This window comes from Passer domesticus, chromosome 2 (assembly GCF_036417665.1).
Source record: "Passer domesticus isolate bPasDom1 chromosome 2, bPasDom1.hap1, whole genome shotgun sequence".
NCBI lineage: Eukaryota > Metazoa > Chordata > Aves > Passeriformes > Passeridae > Passer > Passer domesticus.
In genome coordinates, this window is record NC_087475.1 from 20751508 (window position 1) to 20772708 (window position 21201).

Genomic DNA, 21201 nt, shown 5'->3' on the forward strand with positions numbered 1-21201 from the left:
TACAGGTGGAAAATGAAGGCAAAAATATAGGAACACCCAGTTTCCCAAACTCATTTAGGTTTCTGTTTAACACTGGTTTTGTTTTAATTTTCTTTTTTTTTTAGTCAGAATTAACTACTTAAATACATCTCTGTACTCAAAAGTCATACATTAAATATATTTGTCTTCCAAAGAAGACAGGTTCTTACAGGCCTTTTAGTTGCTTCACTTACTTATTCCACTCTGAGAATCAAAAAAATCTTTAGCAGGGTGGGATCTGAACCTATATTTTCCCCCCCAGAAAGGTGAAAAAAAGTTCATCCAAAAAAGGCAAAGCAAACAAAATCAAACAAAACACATTAAAAAAAAAGAAACAAACCCAACCAACCAACCAAAGCCAAACAACTCCCTATTCTTCCAAAGAGATCATCTTATCTATGTTTGTATCTGCTGCACTTCTCTGGAGCCTCACCAACTTCAGGGAGCTCCATAAAACCATGAAAGTCTATCCACAGTATGAGACATTAGCTGAATGGTTTAATTCCTTTGTATAGACACCAATAAGGCCAGGCAGAACAGCTGGAATGGCATCAGGGTATTGAGAGACAGAGATAAGGCACCATTTGTTCCCCTGCATCTAAAGCTCAGAGCAAACCCTATGAAGCAGATGGGCTCAGGACAGCACAAACCCTCTTCTTCATTGGTGGCCTGTCTCCAAGATGTGCTAGATGTGAAAAACTTAAAATTGCTCCTCCATCTTCTCTGCAGTTCTGCAGTGCATTCCCAGCTCTAAGTTTAGTGTTGTAAAGAATCCAACTTGTTCAACTGGTAACAGATGCGCTACTGTCCCTGGAGTCCTGTGTCAGAAAATTTGTCTGTAGACATAAAGCAATCGCAACATAGCTGTTAATGAATTCCTACCATGTTTTATTCATCAAATTAGTCTAATTAGCATTTAAATTAGCTAAATATCAAGAAATGAGCTTCAGTCAAAACCTTGGACCTCGGCCGTGCTGGAAATTGGGCAAGTGGGGATGGGGAGGTAAACTTTGAAGTTATCTCTGTTTCTCAGAGCCCTGTGAAAATTTCTGATATGATGTGCATATCTCCAGCATTGGACAAACTGTGGCTTAGATAGATTTTTGAAAAGTCAGTACACTCTTTTTCTTCTTCCTTGTTCAGGAGAGAAATTAAACCCAAGACAGGAACCTGAATTAAAAATTAAATTAAACAATATATTGGCTAAAACATTAACAACGCAAATTTAAAATTGCAAAATATTAGGAAAAGTTTTCTATGTAATGGAAATGTATTGGTAATGTATTAGCTTTGACATATGAACTCACTGAAATGCTGAAACTGAACAGGAAGTTAGTTTTACAGCGAATGCTTTCTTTATTATTATTATATATATTATATTACAAATAATAATGTACAATACGTTGTACATCATTTTAAAACATATAAAAACATAGGTAGTAAATTTAAAGACTTTTGTTACCTACTTTGATTTTCCTTACCTAATTTGAAATAGTTTTGATTTAGATTTTGGGGGCTTTAAAACTGGATTAATAAAAAAGGAAATAAGCTCTCAGTTTCAGATATAGTTTGAACTTTGAAAACAAGGAAGGAAAGGAAATTATTATTATTCCTTGTATTAAAGTTACCAAGACTTTATTCTGATGTAGATAAACTTTTAAAAGTCATGCTCACTAACATTTATTTGTAGCTATAAATAGTAACATTTTTAAGCCTTTATCATGTCATAAGGCAAAAAGTTCAATGTTACATGAAAAAAGAAAAAGAAATGTCTTTTTTGGTTTGATACGGAGCAGAAGCTGGTGTTTCCAAATATGAACAACAAACAGGCTCTGTGTATTCTGAATAAATTAATCCTCGCCAGCCAAACCAAATGTTGTCACAAAGTCACTGTTTCTCATCTCAAGTGAGGAGTCATTGGCTTCCCAGGAACCAGATTTATGGCAGATTAGTGATCCAGCCATGCATCCTCCCCAGCTGTACTTTCATCCAGAGCAAAGGCCAAATCCCAATCTCTCTATGTTTTACAACTAATGCTTATTCCTTTCTGAAACACTTATTTTCATTTTTTTTCCTCCACGAGTGCACAAGGACTCAGTGATGTTGATAATCTGGACTCTGGAGGCCTTCCAGCCACTAGGGTGGGGTATCTGGTTTGGCCTCTCATCACAGCAGGGAAGGCATAAATCTTGCCAATTTTTAGATGGAGGTTATCAATTTATGACAGGATTTATCCTGATGAAGAACCTGATCTTGGGAGACTCAAGAAGTTCACTTCCAGTCTTGCATTCCTATGGGTGATTCTGGTCATAACAGCAAGAAAATCTGTAAATAAATCAAGCCAAACCTGTATTCTTTACTGCTTTAAGTAAGATAGAATATTAAACATTGTATAATAATAACAACAATTTTAGTATCTGCATGTCTGCTTTCATGCCTAACACGGATTAACTTATTTGCTTATGGCAACAGTTTTTAAAATTCCATTTTCTCAAAGGGAGACACACCCTGAAATATGATTGCTTAAGACTATAACACTCTTTTCTGTCCCAAATCTTTCTGTTTGTTTAGGTGCATGCTGACACACTTGTTCTACTCATCTTTCAGACACATCTCTAACGTGTTTTTCATTTTGCACTAATTTTTTCTGTCTTTCCGTTCTCCCTTCCACTGTAATCCTGTCTGTCATTACTTGCTTTTGCAGAAACCCTGAAGGCTGTTAATCAGGAAAGCTTTTTTTCCTTCCTTAGAGACCATGGCAAGCCCTCAACCTCATGCTTCTGGCCTTGCTGCTTTCTGCAGAGCAGCCCCTCGCCCAGGGCAGCTGGCAGGGCTGGCCCTGCTGAGACAGCTCTGCTGCTCACTCTGTGCAGGGAAGGCACCTGTGGCTGCATGAAGTGACAAACTGATCCACGGGATAAAATAGAGCTTTCTCCACAAACTGAGAGAATGGAATAGAAACAACTGCTACTTGGATATGTATTTCTTTGTAGACCTAGTTCACTGCGTTCACACTTCTGATGGGATCTGTAGAAAACTTTTTCAAGGGCGTTAAAAACTGTCTTGGATAATTTTATCTTTAAATTTTCTGCAGGGACCTTGTACAAATCTTCCAAAAACAGTGCTATAAAATTGGGATTGACAGGCCCAGGGTACGGCCCTATAGGTGAATCCCTGGGTGACAGCAACCCTGTGGCCACACCAGCCCACCTCAGGTGTCCCTTGGTCAGTGTGGCCTTTAGCACTGTGTGGCCCTGCCTGTGAGCCCTGCAGCACTGCCACCCTCTCCTGCACGCCTGCCACATGCAAGGTGATGGGGGCTGCGTCCCGCTCTGCTGGCTGCGCCGCTTCCAGCTGTATGCAGCTCGGGATTCAGCCCCTTCTTAGTTCAGTCAGGGGAGGATATAATGCCATCAGTGTCTAGGTGCTCCCGCTGCTTTTAGTGTTGCAGGTTTCTCTGAATGACAAGGTGCTGTGACACAGAAAATTTGCTTCTTTGCCATAATTTCCACTCCACGACTGTGTGAGGTTTCTGCAGAAGCCTTTTAGACCATGGCATTCATTGACATAAGGCACAAATTTGAGCATGAGCCTCTTATGCCATTTACTTTGTTTCTAAGCAATTTGAGTTCTGTTTTTTGGATTTGTTTCTCATCTCTTCTAGGAAATGCATGATTGAATGTCTGTTATATCATCAATACCATGAAGCTTCTCATCTGTTAGACAGAAACATAATCTGAACTCAGCTGGAGGAAAAATTGGAGCAATTATCTAGGGGGGAGGAGAAAGGAAATAGGTTTTGCTTGCAGACAACTTTATAGCATCTGCATCTCAGTCTTTTTGTTTGTTTTGTTTGTTTTGAATTCACCAAACGTCATAGGAAGCAGATTCTGGACAACTGTAAAATAATTTTGGGTTGCATAAAGAGGAGGCGTTTTCCTCTGATTGTGTAACCCTCAAAGTGCTTCATCCTTTGCTCTTTGTATGTAATAGAAATGCTCTCTTTCTAGCTCACTTCTAAAGATGGGCTTCAGGCAAAATTTCAGTGTAAAGTTCCCAGTCAAAAATTGGGTTTGTGAGTGTCAAATGGTGTTTTTTATAGTCATGTTATATAATCACCTGAATAAAAAGTAGTTCATTGAAAGAACCTTTATTTCACTGGCACAGATACCCAGCATTCACATTTACCAGATACATTTTTCATTTCAGTGTAAAGCAGTAGTGCAAAACCAATGAAGAGAAGATGGCAGCACCTAAAAAACCCTGCTGTTGCTATTTTTTTGCATGGCTGATAAAAAAGAAATGAACCAAACAGGAAAATTTAATAATAATGGAATATTGAGTTTCTCATAAGACTTCAGTGACAAGATAGCTCCTCCAAATTTTGCAACAAAATGTCTCTATCAATTTTTGCATGGCATTTCTGTTTCTTGAGAGACAGCAAAATCAAAACTCAGCTCTCAATACAATTCTCAAAGGACCCTTGAAAAATAAAGAGGTTTTGTCTGTTACTATAAAAACAGTGAGTACTCTGTTTTCACAAATTTTCATGGTACTCACTCCTTGAGATTTGGGATTATTTTTGTCAAAACCTAAGTAAACCAAGAAGTTTTCCGTTTTTTCTAATTTTTTGTAATAGCAAAATTTAGTTAGAAAGCCTGTATGTAAATCCTGGTGTCTGAACTGCAGTAAATGGCCTTCAGAGTAATACCAGGTCTTTGGAATAAGGAATCTACTTTGCTGGGGATTTTTTTTTTCTAGGAAAGGAGCAATGGATTAGATAAGTGGTTACCATCACTGTGGAATGTGTGTGATAACTTGGCAGATAACTTGCAACAGACATCCACAGAAATTTGCTTTTTCCTTTGCCCCACTAGCTTCCATTTTTGTGAAGATGCTTGTTCAGCAGCGACATTTATTTGCTATATTGAAGTGCTAAAAGTAAATGGTATTTTTTTATTTCTGAAATAGAAAAATATGAGTTGAAGGAAATTAGGAATTCTCATTCACAGTAAGATACTAATAGCAAACCTGATCACATGAATAAAACCTTAGGATGGAGTTTACAGCATTTCTTTTTTCTAAGACAATTTCTAATGAGAGAAAGTACAAGAGACTCTTTCTCTATTAAGGTTATTTTAATCAAATGTGTGGTATGATGCATTTTGACTTCTAATTACTTTCATTCTACTTTTAATTCCACTCTCATAAAACTTCATTTCTCAGGTAAGTTTTACTCAGAGTCTTAAATTTATGTAGCATCTGAAAAGAGAAACTTCAGAAATAAAAACTGACAAAACATGCTGCATAGCATATGGTGATACAGAATATTCCTTCAAGGATGTCCTAAGTTGCATGCCTAGTAAGCTGTAGTCTAGTAGTTAAATACCATTTTCCTAAAGAATTATTAAATTTATTTCAAAAATTACTAATTAAATGTATAATTGGTCTTACAGAAATATGGGACTGCAGCATTTATGCATACATTTTATGTACAGATTAAGCATGTGCTGAATATGTTATTGCACCTAAAACTGTTTTGTACCTTCTATAAATTGGAGCTGTAGTTACGGTAAGAGGTCACACAGATTGTATATAAATTAATAACAGAGCTTTTCACTGCCTGCTAAGGTGGCCAGTCCTCATTTGCTCCACCTCTCCCTTTCTCTCATATCCAGATGTGCAGATGTTTCCTAGACTGATATTCTTGCAAGACTTTTACCTTAGACTAGTAAATTGAGGTTATTTCACTATTAACTACTGGTTAATTAATGCAGCAGGTAAAATTTTGTGCCTGCTATCAGAGACTGTAACTTTTCAGTCAAAATGTTATCAATTTATGGACCCTTCTGTCTCTGAGTCGTTTATCATTATGGGAACCAAATACTCTTGAATTCCTACTTTTTTTTTGTCTAACTTAAACAGCTAAAGAGCAACGAGAGCAGCAGGGAGACCAAAGGCACTGGTCCTCTTGTGAGCACTGGGCTAGAGACCCTGGATCCTGGATGACAGTTTAAGTATTGAACTATTGTTTACAAGTGCACTGGTTTCAATATCATGAAAGGATGGGCAGTCCTTTGAACTTCAGTGATTATTTGATAGTTTTTGTTTTTCTATCCTACGTGAAACACATTAAGTGGAATATTTTGCTCAATATGGATCAAAGGCTTAATATCAGCAGGAAAAACTAAAAACAATAAATAATTAAAAATAATTGTTCAATTAAAAATCTTTTCATTATTTAGGTTTAAAGAAAGGTCTAACATAAAGTGTAAAAAAAGAGTAAAAATAATGAGATTCCTATAAATTATTTTTTCCCCATGAAATTCTGGGGTTTTTTTTGTTTTAGGATGAGATTGTCACTAGGGGACTTCTAAGTGTCTTGCTGGTTAGTTTCTCACCAATGTGCTTCAAATCACAGTGGGACAAAAAACTTCAAAACAATATTTTAGTAAATAAAATGAGTACTTCAATCTTCTAAAAAAGGTTTACCTTTAGTCAGGATTGGGGCTGATAGTCTTATCTGCTGGAACCAAAGTGGTTTAGCTCTCCTGGCCTAATTGATCCTTCATTCACAAAATTCCTATGTAGCCAGAGTAAGATGGCATATTTTTGCACTGACCTTTGTTTAACCTGCTTTGAGACTGCCTCTAAACACCGGTCTCCTGGTTAGAGATAAATGTGGAATGCAAACAAAAACAAAGCCTCTGGCACACTTGAAATGGAAGATGACCTTTTTTTTTTTCACCATTTCAAACTAAAAAATTTATATTCAGATGGCAAGCTGATTAATATCACGTATTTCCAAAGGCATGGTTTGTCATCACAGATAAAATCAGATTTATGCTTAGACTAGGAGAAAACCTGAAAAAGTTATTTTCCAAGAGTTCTGCTTTTGCTCTGTTGAAGACTAAATTGAACAACCCATAACATCAAACAGGGATATGAAATATAGGAAGTTTGAATCCACAACTCTCATGGTCGTAAAACGAAAAGGAAGAAATTTTTTCATAAATGTGTGTTAATGGTTATCCTTTGTATTTCCATTAAATAAATAAATTCCATATGGATGATGTTAAAATAATACTTCAATGTACTCTAGCTCTATGAAGAGAAGTTACTCACTTTACAACATGGAGTAAAATAAACAAGTCTCTCTCTCTTTAGAAGAGTATAATCCTTTAATTCATTTAGGGACACTAATCCAAAAAAAAGTGTTCCACATGTACATGACAATGAGGAAAACTTTCCTAGAACAAATAGGCATTGGCCATTATATATAAAAATGTCCGGTTTTTTAATCTCAGTTTCTGGGTTTGGTGCAAGAAGAAATTCAGGCTGAGTTCTAAAGTGAAGTGTGTGACCATGATGCAACAGGTTTTGAGTGGAATCATTCAATTTACTTTTTTAATATTTTTGTCTTCTTTTGAGTATACAGTAATTGTGATGAGTATATAGTCATTTATAGCCATAGGATATAGTCATTCTGTAACTATCAACTTAAACATATAAAGAAAAATTCATACTTCTTCTTTACCTGTACAGCCACAGGTGCAAATTATTTCTTTTTTAAGAAATTTAAACAATTTTTTAAATCATGAATCTGAAACTCAGATTCATACCTCAATTTCCAAAGATCAGACTCTTTCTACAACATACTTTCTTCCATTTTACATAATAAACTCATGACTAGGAAATAAAAATTGCTCTGGTTTTGATGAATTTATTACAGAGAGCATAGCCTTAAAAAGCAGATGCCCTTTAATTTAAGATCTCTTATTTTGCTTGTCATTTAGAGATTGTTTGCCAAAAAGACAGATGAAGATTTCCACTTGTGGGGAGGATTGCCTCACCTATAAGGAATCTCAGAGGAAGAGTTTTGCTATGGCAAGAAAAATTCTTCTGAGACACTAAAAAAGTCCTTTGCTTCAGTATATTAGTTGAGGAAGTTTTCATGGGTGTGAATCCAGCCCTCTGATTCTGTTTGCCTTTAAATTAACCATAGAAGCTCCACTGTAACCTCAAATCTCTAGCCATTCTGTAGTTTTGTGATTTCCCAAACATCTGCTGGGGACTTTGAAACCACCACATTCATTTTCTTATGAGCTAAGCTGCAATTTAGCTCAGGTCTCTGAAGATGAAAGCCTGGGAAGCCTCCACAGAGAGCAGAACACTTTCCAAATCAGTTCTCAGCTTGTGGAGCTGGAACAGCTGGCCTGCTCTCCCCTTTGGGCTGAGAGGGTTTGTTGTTTCCAGCTCCCTGACAGACATCTGAGGAACCCCCATTTCTCTTCTTTTTTTAACTACGCCTACTTCCCGAGGCAAAGCGCAACAATCCCTATCCATATGTCTGGAAAACCTAGAAAGAAACCTGGAATTTGTAAGGTTGTTGCTTTTTTTTCAGTAAACTATTCAAGGTCTGTGTGTGTGTTTCAGAAATGGGAATAAATTCCCCACAAAATCAGGAGAAGTAGAATCTGTCCTTCTTCTTCTTTGTGGATGTCATAGTTCTTGCTAAATCATAAGGCCTCCTAGTCAATTTTAACTCTGGCATGGAAAAGAAATTTATAAAAATTATACCAATAAACCAGAAATTTTTAGGTTCAAAGTATTTCTGGACATGGATGTTTAAGGAACCGGTTGATGCTAAAACTAATTGTATTAATAGTGAAATTTTCCATAGAAAGGTGTCACCAAGTCTAGCATAAACTCTCAGACAACAGATACCTCAGATTAAAGAATCAACCTTCATCTTGGGTGAAGGGAGCCCAGACTGAAGTCAGCTCTCTCTGTGATTTGGAGACTTTCACAAAGTGTGTGACACAGTCACCAGGCTTTATAAGGCAGCTATCAGTCTCTTTTAACAAACTCCTTGGAAGGAGGGCTTGTTTTTTAATGTGGAAAAAATGTAGAATGTAAAACCTCAAATATTTGACCAGACAGAACTCACATTCCTTGGCCAGCCCAGCTGGAAGTTATTGTCAAGGTTGCTGTTCATCAAAGGACTCAAGCAGAAGGAAAAACCTCATTCTGTTATTTTTGTAGCACCTGTACAGCGGAGCCCTGGTCCATGCCTGTGGCTCTTTGGTCTGACACATGACTCCTCGGGAACATACAAGTAAATAATATTTAATGGTAATCTCACAAATAGTCCCTTTAGAGCCACAGCTAATGTAGTGCACTTAAAATTAGGCATGTGCTCAATTATAAAGTTATTATTGAATCAGAGGCTTTGGGAGCTGAAAATATGATTAAGTAGTATTTCAGCTTAAGAAAAGCCCCTAGATTAAATGTTGAGGGATTTTTTTTTTCATACAAAGCTCAAATGTATAATATAATTTTTAGAATATTATTTTCATTTTTAACAAGCTTGTCCAAGCTATAAAGTTGGAAAAGTCTTCAAATGGTGTTTAGAAAAGAGTATACTTTTCAGATTTCAAAGAAAAAGAGAAGTCTGCAGTCAGTGCATAAAGAAATCCAGAGATTTTCTTCCAAGCATTTTGTTTTTCTTAGTCTAGATCTTTTTAGGTTAAGATCCAATTAATACATTATTATTCAAATCAACCAGAGTATTAAATGAAACAATGTTGACTTAATCTTCCTGTTACTTTATGTTTCATGACAGTTATCCCAAAAATTAATTAGATCTTCTTGACAAAGCAAATTGGTGATGTAAGTGGTGCTAGAACTAACACTTTGAGTGGAAGGTACTCAAAAATCCTGTCAAGTGTTACCATAATGAAGTGCCAAAAGTGTTACTGTAATTAAGTGTTGAAGTTGGCTGTGGCATGAGCCAGCCTTGGTATTGACACAGGAGCTGTGCCCACAGGCAGTGGTGGGATCGCTGCCCGGGCTGAGCCTGTGCAGGCTTCCCTGCTCCTTGGTGGAATTTCAGTCCAGTAGTGAACCTGAAGTCAGGGCAGGGAAACCGGTGCATGGTACAGCCTGTTGAGAGCAGCTCTGCAGAGTTTCATGCCAAAGTAAGACGTGTGATGCAGCTGAGGTACTGGGACAACAGGAGCAAAGGGAGTAGGAGGGACAGTGCAGACTGACTAACTTTTCTAGGTTACCTGAGCTATCAGTGGAGAGACAGTGCTAGAGGCTTTGGGTGGGCTGTTTCGTGTTCTCTCTCCTCATGGACTGTGATGGTGAGAAGGCAGAGTAAACAGCAAAGCAGAGCCATGGGCACCTAAACCAACATAATAGGAAAACCTTCTACATCTTCACCAGCACTTGCAGTCACATCTGGCCCTTTCCAGAAACAAATGTATTCTCTTTTTTTTGTATTTCTCTCTTTTTATATTTCTCTCTTTAAGACATCTACTTGATGTCTTAATTAATAATTAAGCCTCTAAAATGTGCAAACAAACTTCAACTTTATGAAGATTTCAGAAAGATAATCCAAAACCTTGATGAAAGCAGGTCTTCATAAACAAGTCCTCTCTTTGCCTGGAGGACATTTTGGATTTCACATAAGAAGGTTATTTGTAAAATTGGTTCTGGTCCAAATTTAGATACATAAGCATTTGCTTAGCTTAATGAGTTCCATAATGTGCTTACAGGTAAATGCATGTTTAAACACATTGTTGGAAGGAAAGAAAAGAATACTGATGCAGAATCATGGGGCTCATCATACTGAAAAAACAGCCAAGGGGTGCAATATAGTCACTTGTCACCTGAAAGTATTCCCTGTTGTTGTTCTCCACTGGCTCTTATTATCCCAGTGGAAAAGGTGACATGGCTGTGGAGGCAATTAGCCAGGGCTGAAAGCTGCTTTACCTTCTTACCCTCTTTTAGCAAAGTGCAGATGGAAACATAGCTCTGAAATAAGTTCTTTTTTTTTTTCTTTCTTTTTTTTTCTTTCTTTTTTTTTTTTTTCTAGATATGATTAGAACTTTTTACCTTTTTTCTGATTCTTTACACATATATTGCTATCAGATGCTGGCACCAGCAGCAGTGAGAGGGAATGCTGCAGCAGATGGACTCTGCTCCAGTACTTTTGCCCTTGAGCACGCTGGTGTTCACTGCAGTGCTTCACATGGCTGCAGACCATGATGTGTGAAACACCTCCTGAAGAGACCTCGCTTCTCACTGGTGTGGGTTAGAGCTGGCACCACTCAATACTCACCAAACCAGGCTTTTCTCACTTGAGTTAGAAACACCTGATTGTCTGTTTGCAAGCCCTGTCTCCTGCACACAATACATTGAGACTCAATTCAGTACTTCGTAAAATCAAAAAGAGGGGACTGAAAATAACATAGATTATACACAGAAAGGAGAAAAAAACACCCCAATCCCGATATTTTTAGAAAAAGCAGTTTTTAAATTTGGAGATGGAAAATGTCAAAAAAAGTTTTTGCTAATCATAAGGTTTTGCTTTGTAGGTAAATGCATCCCGCCAAGAAACCAAGCTGATGGAAGAATGTGACCAACTCATTGAAATAATCCAGCAAAGACGGCAAATAATTGGAACCAAAATCAAAGAAGGAAAGGTAAAAGGTTTTCTTCTTTAGATCACACGTAGATCAACACTGTTTCCTTTTGATTGCAGCTTTTTTGACCACAGATATTATTGGTAGAAATTTGTAAACGTCCTTGGCTACTGACTGAACTTTGGTAGTTCTTGGCTACTGACTGATACTTTCATGCAAAGAAGAATTAGATCCTTGAAGAGTAGTACTCTAGACCTCAACTGTTTATTTGGTATTTCTCTTACTACAGGTGATTATAGATTTTAAGGATAAAACCAAAAATTTTGTCATGATCAGTAAATGATTAATTATGTCCACTTAATGCTTCCTTCTCTTTGTTATACTGCCTGACAGTATTTCCCCCAAAGTGTTAGCTTTCACAAAATGTTACAGCATATAGAATCATGTCTCACAATTATCTTCTTTTTTTTTTTTCTAGGTACTTTAACTTTTGATTCAAATACTATCAAAAATTTTGTCATTTGTTGTCATTCATGAGGATATGATCTTAACTTATTTACAAAAAATATTCAAAAGTGTGAAAGAAATTAAATTAAATGTGCATTTCTAATTGACAAAGCTCCATGATTATTAGTAGCAAACACATTGAGCAGGAAAAATCTCTGATACTCAAGTTTCAATGTATTTTCCTAGCTAACTGTTAACTCAGAAATGAATTAGAGTTGAATTAATGTTTTTATTTTCTAGGTACAAGGTGTTTACTGTTTAACTCCTAAACTAGCTAAGTCAGATATTCATTCTTCTTGTGTGGGAAAAGCTCAGGAAAGGAATAAACTCAAGAGCAGGTTAAATGCTTCATATGGATGTCAAGATATTCCAATTAACTTGAAATGAAAAGTCTGTAGGCAAGGGCTAACTTAAACACGTTGGAAACCACAGGTCCTGTACACTGTGTGAAAAAACCTGAATAGCCTTCAAATGAAATAGATGGCCTTCATTTTTGTTTCAACTCCTTTCCAAAACAAAATATAATTACCAGAATATAATTCCCTTCAAATGAAATAGATGGCCTTCATTTTTGTTTCAACTCCTTTCCTCTATGCAGAGAGACCAGGTGTGCTACCAATGAAGTAGAAAACCTACCATTCATCTGGATTTGTGCAGTATACGCATTGCTTTTAAAAACTCTGTTGCTTGCTGAAATAATTTCCACTAGCATGGAAGATTTGTAATACAATTGACTCCAAATTTATTTGAATAGCGGTGTCCCCATTCTTTGTTCTATTTTGTTGAGCTGAAAGTTATATCAGTGGAGGTCCAGTCAAGGTCTGGAATGCTTTGACTCAAATGTGATATATGTTGAAAGATTCCAAGGTCTCATGTGAAAAGCCACAGGAAGTTCTGCCAAATGTATCTTCCTTTAAGAGTGCCTATGACTAAGAGTCTTTCTGGAATAAGAGCACAGCAAATATCTCTATAGGACTGTAGGAGTGGCTACAGAGCTGGAAACACATACTAAGCTCTGGCTGTGCCTGCAAGGCTGCAGCTTCAGTTACACACAAGTCTGAACACCCTCTGCAGCTCCACTCGTAATCTCACCTATCACCCAAACCCTACAAAATTCCACAGAACATGTAACAGGAAAGAAGCAAATATCAACTAGGTAAAATAATCCTAGGGCAGATGTCATTCCTACCATTGCACAAGTGTGTGGGGACTGAGATGAGACTCGTTCTATTTCAATATCTCATCTTCCTCTTCTTGAAGATAAAAGAATCAATCAAGTGGAAAATATAGTTCATATTTAGACATCACAAATCATGACATGCTTTCTACTGCAGAAAACTCGTAAGTTAATATTTACTTCAGTTCACTGTTTGCTTGTTAATTAATTCGTGAATAAATAGGTGAACTCCTTAACATGGCAGTGAACCTTTCCCTGGTTAGGCTGGTGTAGACTGAATTGTAATCTCTGCAAATGCAAAGTTATAGGAAACACTGTGGCTTTAGTTCATTCTAGAAGCTGATCAAATCATTAGCATTACCAAAATCTGGGTGTTCCCAGCATTTTCTTCTCTATGCTGTTTCTATCATTAAAGACAGACAAATATCACGTGACACAAATCATTTGGCCGTATCTTTTTTGGAAAGTTTTTTTTAAAATGTTTATTTTCCTACTTGTTTCTGTTGTCAGATAGCTGCACTAAGATACCCTCATCACTGCTTAGGATGCAAATATATCTCAAAGTCAAATCAGCAACTTCATAGCCTGTGCCCTAATTCCTGATATTGGGAATGCTATCTTGATTATAAATGTGGACATTTCTGCCAACCCACTTGGTTGTTAGTTCTCTCATTTTGCATGTAACTGGGTCTTAATGTGCCTTTCTAAACTCCAGTTATTTAATTTCCTTCCTATTTCTTACTCCCGTTCAAACTATGATCCTGATGTGATAACAAAGGGAAGGACTCCCAGACCTTTCAGGAACTATTGTAGTTCCTGAAAGTTTTGTTAGCCAACATTGTCTTTAGATGGAGGACTGTGCCCTTCCCTAACCTTTTTGCTAATGATTGCAGTCACATCTACTGTGTTTATCTCCAGCACATATGTTTGCAGTAATAATAATCAGCTCTCCAGCACTACTGTGCCTTTGTCCAGTTAAAAATATCCAACAAGAAAACACCCACTTTTACTTAAAGCACATAATGAGGTCAGGCATGTATTGTTAACAGAGCTGAACAGTCTTTTTCTGTTAACTTTTATTTTCAGCTTTTTTCTTTTTCTGAAACTCAATTAATACAAAAAATCTAGTTAATCTATAAGTAGCCTTTAACACAGATCTCATAATTTCTGGGAAATGGTTATCTAAATAGACCTTAGTTATCATGTAAGCAGAAATTACCAGGAAATGACGTTCCTTCTGCTGGAAAATAGGCCAGCTGTGCTTGTTTTGGCTCTCCTCTGTTGTTTTCCATGTGGAAAATATTCAGGCAGAAAGGCTGTGCCTGTCCCTTATTAAAATGTTACATGGCTAGATGGAGTTCACCACAAAGCTTGTCACCAAAGCCATTCATCTTAACTCCTCCTTTGCCCAGCTTTGCCTCTGAATTGCAAACCCAACCATGATTTGTGACCTTAGAGACATGACTGCTTTCCTGTGTTTCCACTCAAGGTGGTGAGGCTGAGAAAACTGGCTCAGCAGATTGCGAACTGCAAACAGTGCATTGAGCGCTCGACATCCCTCATCTCTCAGGCTGAGCAGTCACTGAAGGAGAACGACCACGCTCGCTTCCTGCAAACAGCCAAAAATATCACTGAAAGGTAAAGGACATGCTCCTCTCAATAAAAAGAAAAACCTCACTTTAAGGCAGATGGGTTGCCATAGTTTCTGTATTGCCTTGTCACATCAGAGATGTGGTCAAAGACTGAGGTGTAGTTGACATATTCCCCCAAAATGCTACTTCGTGCCATACCAGAGTGGGAAGAACCTTACTGTAATGCTAAATCAAAACATCCATTTGAGAAGAGGAGCAGTCAAAAAAGGGGCAAAGTAAGGGTTACAATAGCAACATGCACAAGTGAAAGAGTTAGAATGGTTGCCAAGCAGATGTCTGATGTTAAACACACTTAAAAAAATGGATTTATGGCTGAAATTCCTAATTCATGAAAAATTCTGAGATTGAGAAAGAAATCAGACAGTCAGTACATTCCTTAGAAGAAACCGGGAATGACTCAATGGATTCATGTTCTTCACAAAATAGAAAGCTACAAGATAATGAAATTTGTAACTTTGTGAACCTGTACCTTGCATCTTGAAGAGATGGAGATTCAGCAGTCCAGGAGGTTTGGAAGTTACATCAGTTGTTGTGTTGGGCTCCTGGGTGCATGGATTTTCTACTCCTTTCAGGATCCTGGCTCCTCTTCAGCATGCCAGATTTATCAAAGGAAGACATAAAAAGTATGCTCTTTTTTTTTTTCAAATAACTTTTTTTTAAAATTTAGTTATTTTTAGTTATTTTTTTATTTCTGGGTTCACATTATATCTTCACATTTTCCAGCCAATTTCCCCAAATCCAAAACATTAAATTCCCTGCTCCTATTATGCCTTTTTCTTTAAGTCTTTCCCTTACTCTGGTGTGCTGCACCAGTCCTCATCAAAGCTAATTACCAATTTATAAATAAGCCAGCAACACTGGGTTGCCCATTACAGATTCAGAGAATTGAAAATCAGTTAAAAAGACAAGGCCAGGCAAGGCAGTGGGTTATATGCTGTCTCTCAGACTGTGGTTTATATTGTGTCACCAAGCAACATTGTGGCATCGCAGATGAAGCCAGTAGTAAAACTACGATGAGTATCAAAAGCTGAAGGTGAGGGTCTGCCCTTTTTTTCAGTATTCAGCAGAAGCAGCAGTAGGGCAGAAACTGTGTAGGGAGACACAGTGCTTTTTAACTGACTACCAAAGAATATTCAGAGAAGTTCCATTTTGAACTTGCAAGCATGAACAATTGCATCATAAATACAATACTGTCACAGGAGAGACACTGGGAGAGCAGAAATGAGACAACCTGACCTATGTGCCCAATCAAACAATTCTTGGCTATCACAGATTGATGTCTGTAATGAGATGGCTGTGAACACGCTGAAAATCACAGAATCACTCCAAGCAGTGAATAAAACCAAAGGTAAAAAAGATACCAAGTGTTTGCAGACAAATTGCAAATGGAAAAAGAGGCTAAATAGAATTAATAAGTCATTCCTCACTAGTAACTCTCTTAGTTCTCCTGTGGTGAGCAATATTTTGTTTGCTTTTAGACTGCTCATGTAACAGTCTCACCAGGGCTCTGAGCTCCAGCAGCTAAAGAAGTCTCCTGAAATCATGCTCATTGCATTTCTTCATCCACACATTTCAAAGTAATTGCAGTAAAATATTTTCTGTTGTAAGCACAACAGGTAATTGCACAAGCAAAGTCATTACATTCACTCTGATGGTTAAGTTGTGCATTATTTACAGTGGATGAAATACATTTATCCTGGAAAAACCCTTTCCAATCAAGTATGGTGTCAGTGTTTACAGTGTCAACAGTAGGCAGAATTACAGGACGAAATTCAATCCTCTGAACCTAATGTGGTGACATGGTGTCTGAAATTTTGAATTGTTGATCTCACAAAAAACTGACTGTAGCACATGTAAATACAGAGCACCTTTTGCATATCCCCTAAAAGAGCCCAAAAAGACCTGCTGATATAAAATACAATGTAAAAAAAAATCTGTCCTAGGATCTACTTTAAACTGAGTTCTACATTCACAGCTGCAACAGAAACAATGCTGAAAACTGTATAACAAAAATATTGACCAGGTAACCTCCTCAGCTCAGCTTTTGACAGCTATGCTGAAGACAATGAGATGTACAGCTCTGGTTTTGACTCTCCTTATTGTATTTTCCTAAAATACTACACAAAAAACATTTTAGATAATAGTTTTTCTTAAACATTCCTGGAGTCATTTCAGTCCAGTCTACATAAAAAGAATAATATGGGAAAATTTTAAATTGAAGCAAATACTTTGATCAGACACGTTGTAAATGACAGATAGCAGACATAGATTTCATGCACAGTTGTCTGTTTATCTCCAAACTGAAACATTTGCCTAATTTATGTTGTATAGCACAAGATTTAGTGATCTCTCTCCTTAAACCAGTCAAACTTTCTGTAAACACATCCAGTATCCAGCTCTCCAGAAGTATGCATTTGGTGAAACCAGGCTGAATGGACTGGAAAATGCATTTTTCTTGTGAAAGTTCATCTCTTTATATTAGTACATCTGGACAGAGAAAATGTAAATGTAGCTCCCGAAATGAGTTAGGTGAGGAAGCTTTTCCAGTTTGGAGGAAATATAAGTATGCACACATGCTTTGTAGGGAAAAGCCTTTTAAAACAAACCATGCTGACATCTATTTGTTTTATCTCCCTCCTGTGCCTTTTGAAGTTAACAGCAGTGTGCTGTGGTGAACAGCTGAGGAGCTGGGGGGACTGCACCAAGCCCTTGGGACAGCAGTGCCAAGGCATGCCTGGAGCAAGAAACTGCTTGGGAAAACAAGGGTTGGGAGAGATGCAGCATCTGTCAGGACTGCTTAAACACAGCTAATTATAGAGCTCTTTCTTCTTTGGTTCCGTAGGTGATTAAAAAGAATTCTTCAAGGGATATTGTTGTTTGGCCAATATTTTGCTAAAATCTTATCTGATACTGTGTGATAGCCCTAAGTTCAGTAAAAAAAAAATTGGAGATCTTGCTGTCAAAAATAAAAGTGTCAGGAGAAGTTCCTAACTTAAACCATATAAATAAAATATGTATACAAGCTTTTATCAAGCTTTTTGAGAAGCTGTAACAACCATGTTGATCAAGTCCACCTTGATATAAAAGTCATTGTGTCTTGAGTGCTAAAAGACATTTTTCTTTTCATTACAGGGTTTCCATGGCAACTGCATCCTCCCAGGTCCTAATTCCTGAAATTAATCTCAACGATACTTTTGATACTTTCGCACTTGATTTTACCAGGGAGAAAAAATTGTTGGAATGCCTTGATTACCTTACAGGTACTTTTTTTTCTTGAGATTCTACTATTATATATTCCTCATAAAATAGTAGTGATAGGATTTTTTCAGTCCTCCCTGTGGTGGTAACTTTGGCTGATTGCCAGGTGCACACCAAGCTGCTCTCACTGCATCTCCTCAGTAAGGGGAGAAAATAAGATGAAAGGCTCATGGGTTGAGATAAGGACAAGGAGATCACTCAAGAATTACTGCTACAGGCAAAACAGACTCAACTTGGGAAAGATTAATGTAATTTATTGCAAATTAATTGTAAAAGTAGGACACTGAGAAATAAAAAATAAATCTAACAAAAAACTTTTCCCCACTCCATCCTTCTTGGGCTCAACTTCACTCCCATCTCTTCTATCTGCCCCCCAGCAAGTGGTGCATGGGGTTGAGGAATGGAGGCTGTAGTCGGTTCATCACACATCATCTCTGCCACTCCTTCTGCCTGGCACCCTTCCCCTACTCTGGCATAGGCTTTCTCCCACAGAATGCAGCTCTTCATTAACTTTTCCAACATGGGCCCTTGCAAAAAGGTGCCATTCTCCAACAACTGCTCCAGAGTGGGTCCTTTCTACCAGATGAGTCCTTCAGGAGTGGACTGCTGCAGTGTGAGTCCTCCATGGGCCACAATTCCTGTAAGAAACCTTTATCCTGAGTGGTACTCTCTCTGCAGGCTGCAGCTCCCTCCAGGGCATATCAGCCTGCTCCAGTGTGGGTCCTCCACAGCTGCTGGTGGACATCTCCTTCACTGTAGTCCTCTGTGTGCTGCAGGGAAACAGCCTGCATCACCACAGCCACCACCACAGGCTGCAGGGGAATTTCTGCTCCAGCACCTGGGGCACCTCTTCGCCCTCCTTCTTCACCAACCTTGACATCTGCAGGGCTGTTTCTATCACAGCATTTCTCACTCCTCTCTCCCTCCCCTTCTACACAGCCTTTCTTCCCCTTTCTTTAAAGTGCTGTCACAGAGGCACTATCAGCACCAGTGATGGGCTCAGCTTTGGACAGTGGCAGGTATCTCAGAACTGTCTGTGTCTGATACTGAGTCAGCTCCTGATCTTTTCTGATGGAGATAATCTTTGCAGCCCAGCCAAAACATTGCTACATAAACCAAATACACCCTCCCTCTTAATCCTGAATGGATTACCTCCAACAGCCCCAGAACACCCCAGGAAGCATTGGGTGCTTCAAACAACTGGGATTCATTTCCCACCTCCTCTCCTTGCTTTCTTCACTACCAGAGCATGAGGAAGTAGGTTTAAGAAATTATTAAAAGGCACTGCGGCAGAGTGCAGTGAAAGAACAGCTGGAGCAGCCAGAGGAGGGAGAGCAGGGACCAAACCAAATTTCCCAGGAGATGGATGCTCCAGGTGTTACCCTCTCCCTTGGGGCTGCCTCCTTGCTGCAGCAGATTGCTGCCTGGCAGAGTTCCCACGAGCAATCAGAAGCTGTTCAAGCAATCAACGTCACAGGCTCAGCAGTGAAAGATGTTTTCTCATGTTGGGGACACTGTGAATTTCCCCCATGACAGAACTGGAGGATCTGGCTGTGTCTGGAGCTGGAGAGTGTGTGGTGTGCTCTGAGCCTGGCGTGGGGTGGGCTCTCCACACTGCAGAGCCCCACCTTGCCTAACTGAGGTCTTTGGCCTGAGGAAGCCCACAGGATTAGACCCTTACTGAAATCCTGAGTAATGTGTAGTCTCAGAGTGTACAATGACTCACAAAGAGAAACAAATTACTGTAATTTAGGGTGTTTTGATTTCAATGCCAGAATTAGAACAATTCATTCCAGCTCAATTGAAAACAGAAGAGATGTGGTAGGTTTTTATTTTGCAACGTCTTTAAGCATCTGCTGTTAGCAGCAAGAATTTGCAATGAAAGGCACAAAGCACTGTTAGAAAAGCATTGGAAAACACTTCCTGGGTCCCACTTGTCCCAGTTTTCAGAAGATTTTCTTGTGTTAGTTCAGGAGAATGTGGGGGTGCAGCCTCCTCATTGCCAACCACTATCTTTTCCAAGCAAAGGACTGGCTTCTGGCTTCTCTGCAGAGGAAAAGCTGAGAAAGTTAGGGTTGTTCAACCTGCAGATGAGAGGGATCCAAGGAGATCTCATTGTGGTCTTTCAGACTTAAAACATTTTAATAGTGTCTGTAGAGAAAGGACATGGAGTAATAGATCTAAGCCAAAGGAGGGTAAGTTAAGACTACATATAAGGAAAAAACCTTTAAAAATGGAGGTGGTGAGACATTGGACCAGGTTGCCAGAGAGGCTGTATGGGTCCCATCCCTGGAAACATTCAAGGTCAAGTTGGATAGAACTCTGAGCAACCTGTCCCTGTTCACTGTCTGGAGATTGGGCCAGATGACCTTTGAAGGTTCCTCCCAATTCAAAGTATTTTCTGATTCTATGATTCTATAAATAGCAAATAGATTAATACTGGGAAGCGCAAGACTGGGTGCATGCACAGGGCAGCAGCACTCTTGCCTGATGGAGCTGTGGGATTCTCACCATATCTAAAAGAGAAATTGTATCTGCAAGGAATTTTTTTTTGTCACTGTGTGACAGATGAATACAATCAGTGTCAAACACATATTCAAATAAATAAAACACAACAATAATGTGATAAGAACAATTTCAGCTTCTTATACAGTACCAGTGAAATGTTATGTTGTCTGCTTATCTCTAAATCTGCAGGAATTTTTCCATCATGTTCAGCCTTCACCCCAAATTTATAAAAATCCAAGGAAATGAAGGATTAAAACAAAAAACTGATTCCTTCACCCTAATCTAACAATCTTCCTCTAAAATAATCACTCATCTTCCTTTATGGTGAAAGAAGAGAAATAACCATCTCATTTTGAGGCACATATATTGAGGCACTTGACTCCATTCTGGAGTTGCCCACTTCTCCCAGTTGTTTCCAAACAGAGAATGGATGTACTTATTCAAATGCAGATAGCTGTGATTTAGATCTGTGAAGATGATGATGTTAATTCTTCTAGCAGTCTGTTCCTGAATCCCTCAGGTCTTCTCCCCTTCGTACATCATATGTCAATATTATCAACTTAATTGCTGTGCACTGCAGAAAACGAAGGTTATATCTGCACCAGAATGAAGGGTTGTCTTGCTACAAAGATATTTCCTGTGATCCATC

At 38.3% G+C, this 21201-nt stretch overlaps 1 protein-coding gene across 5 annotated transcripts in view; it reads left to right on the forward strand.

Annotated features, from left to right (window-relative positions):
* MID1 (midline 1) overlaps positions 1-21201 on the forward strand; it is a 236795-nt gene that overhangs the window by 194963 nt on the left and 20631 nt on the right. For all 5 annotated transcript variants that reach the window (XM_064407720.1, XM_064407719.1, XM_064407722.1 and 2 more), the window contains exons 4-6: positions 11403-11510; positions 14624-14772; positions 17919-18046. In XM_064407720.1, coding sequence (XP_064263790.1) covers positions 11403-11510; positions 14624-14772; positions 17919-18046 — 385 coding nt within the window. The remainder of the gene's footprint in view (positions 1-11402; positions 11511-14623; positions 14773-17918; positions 18047-21201) is intronic.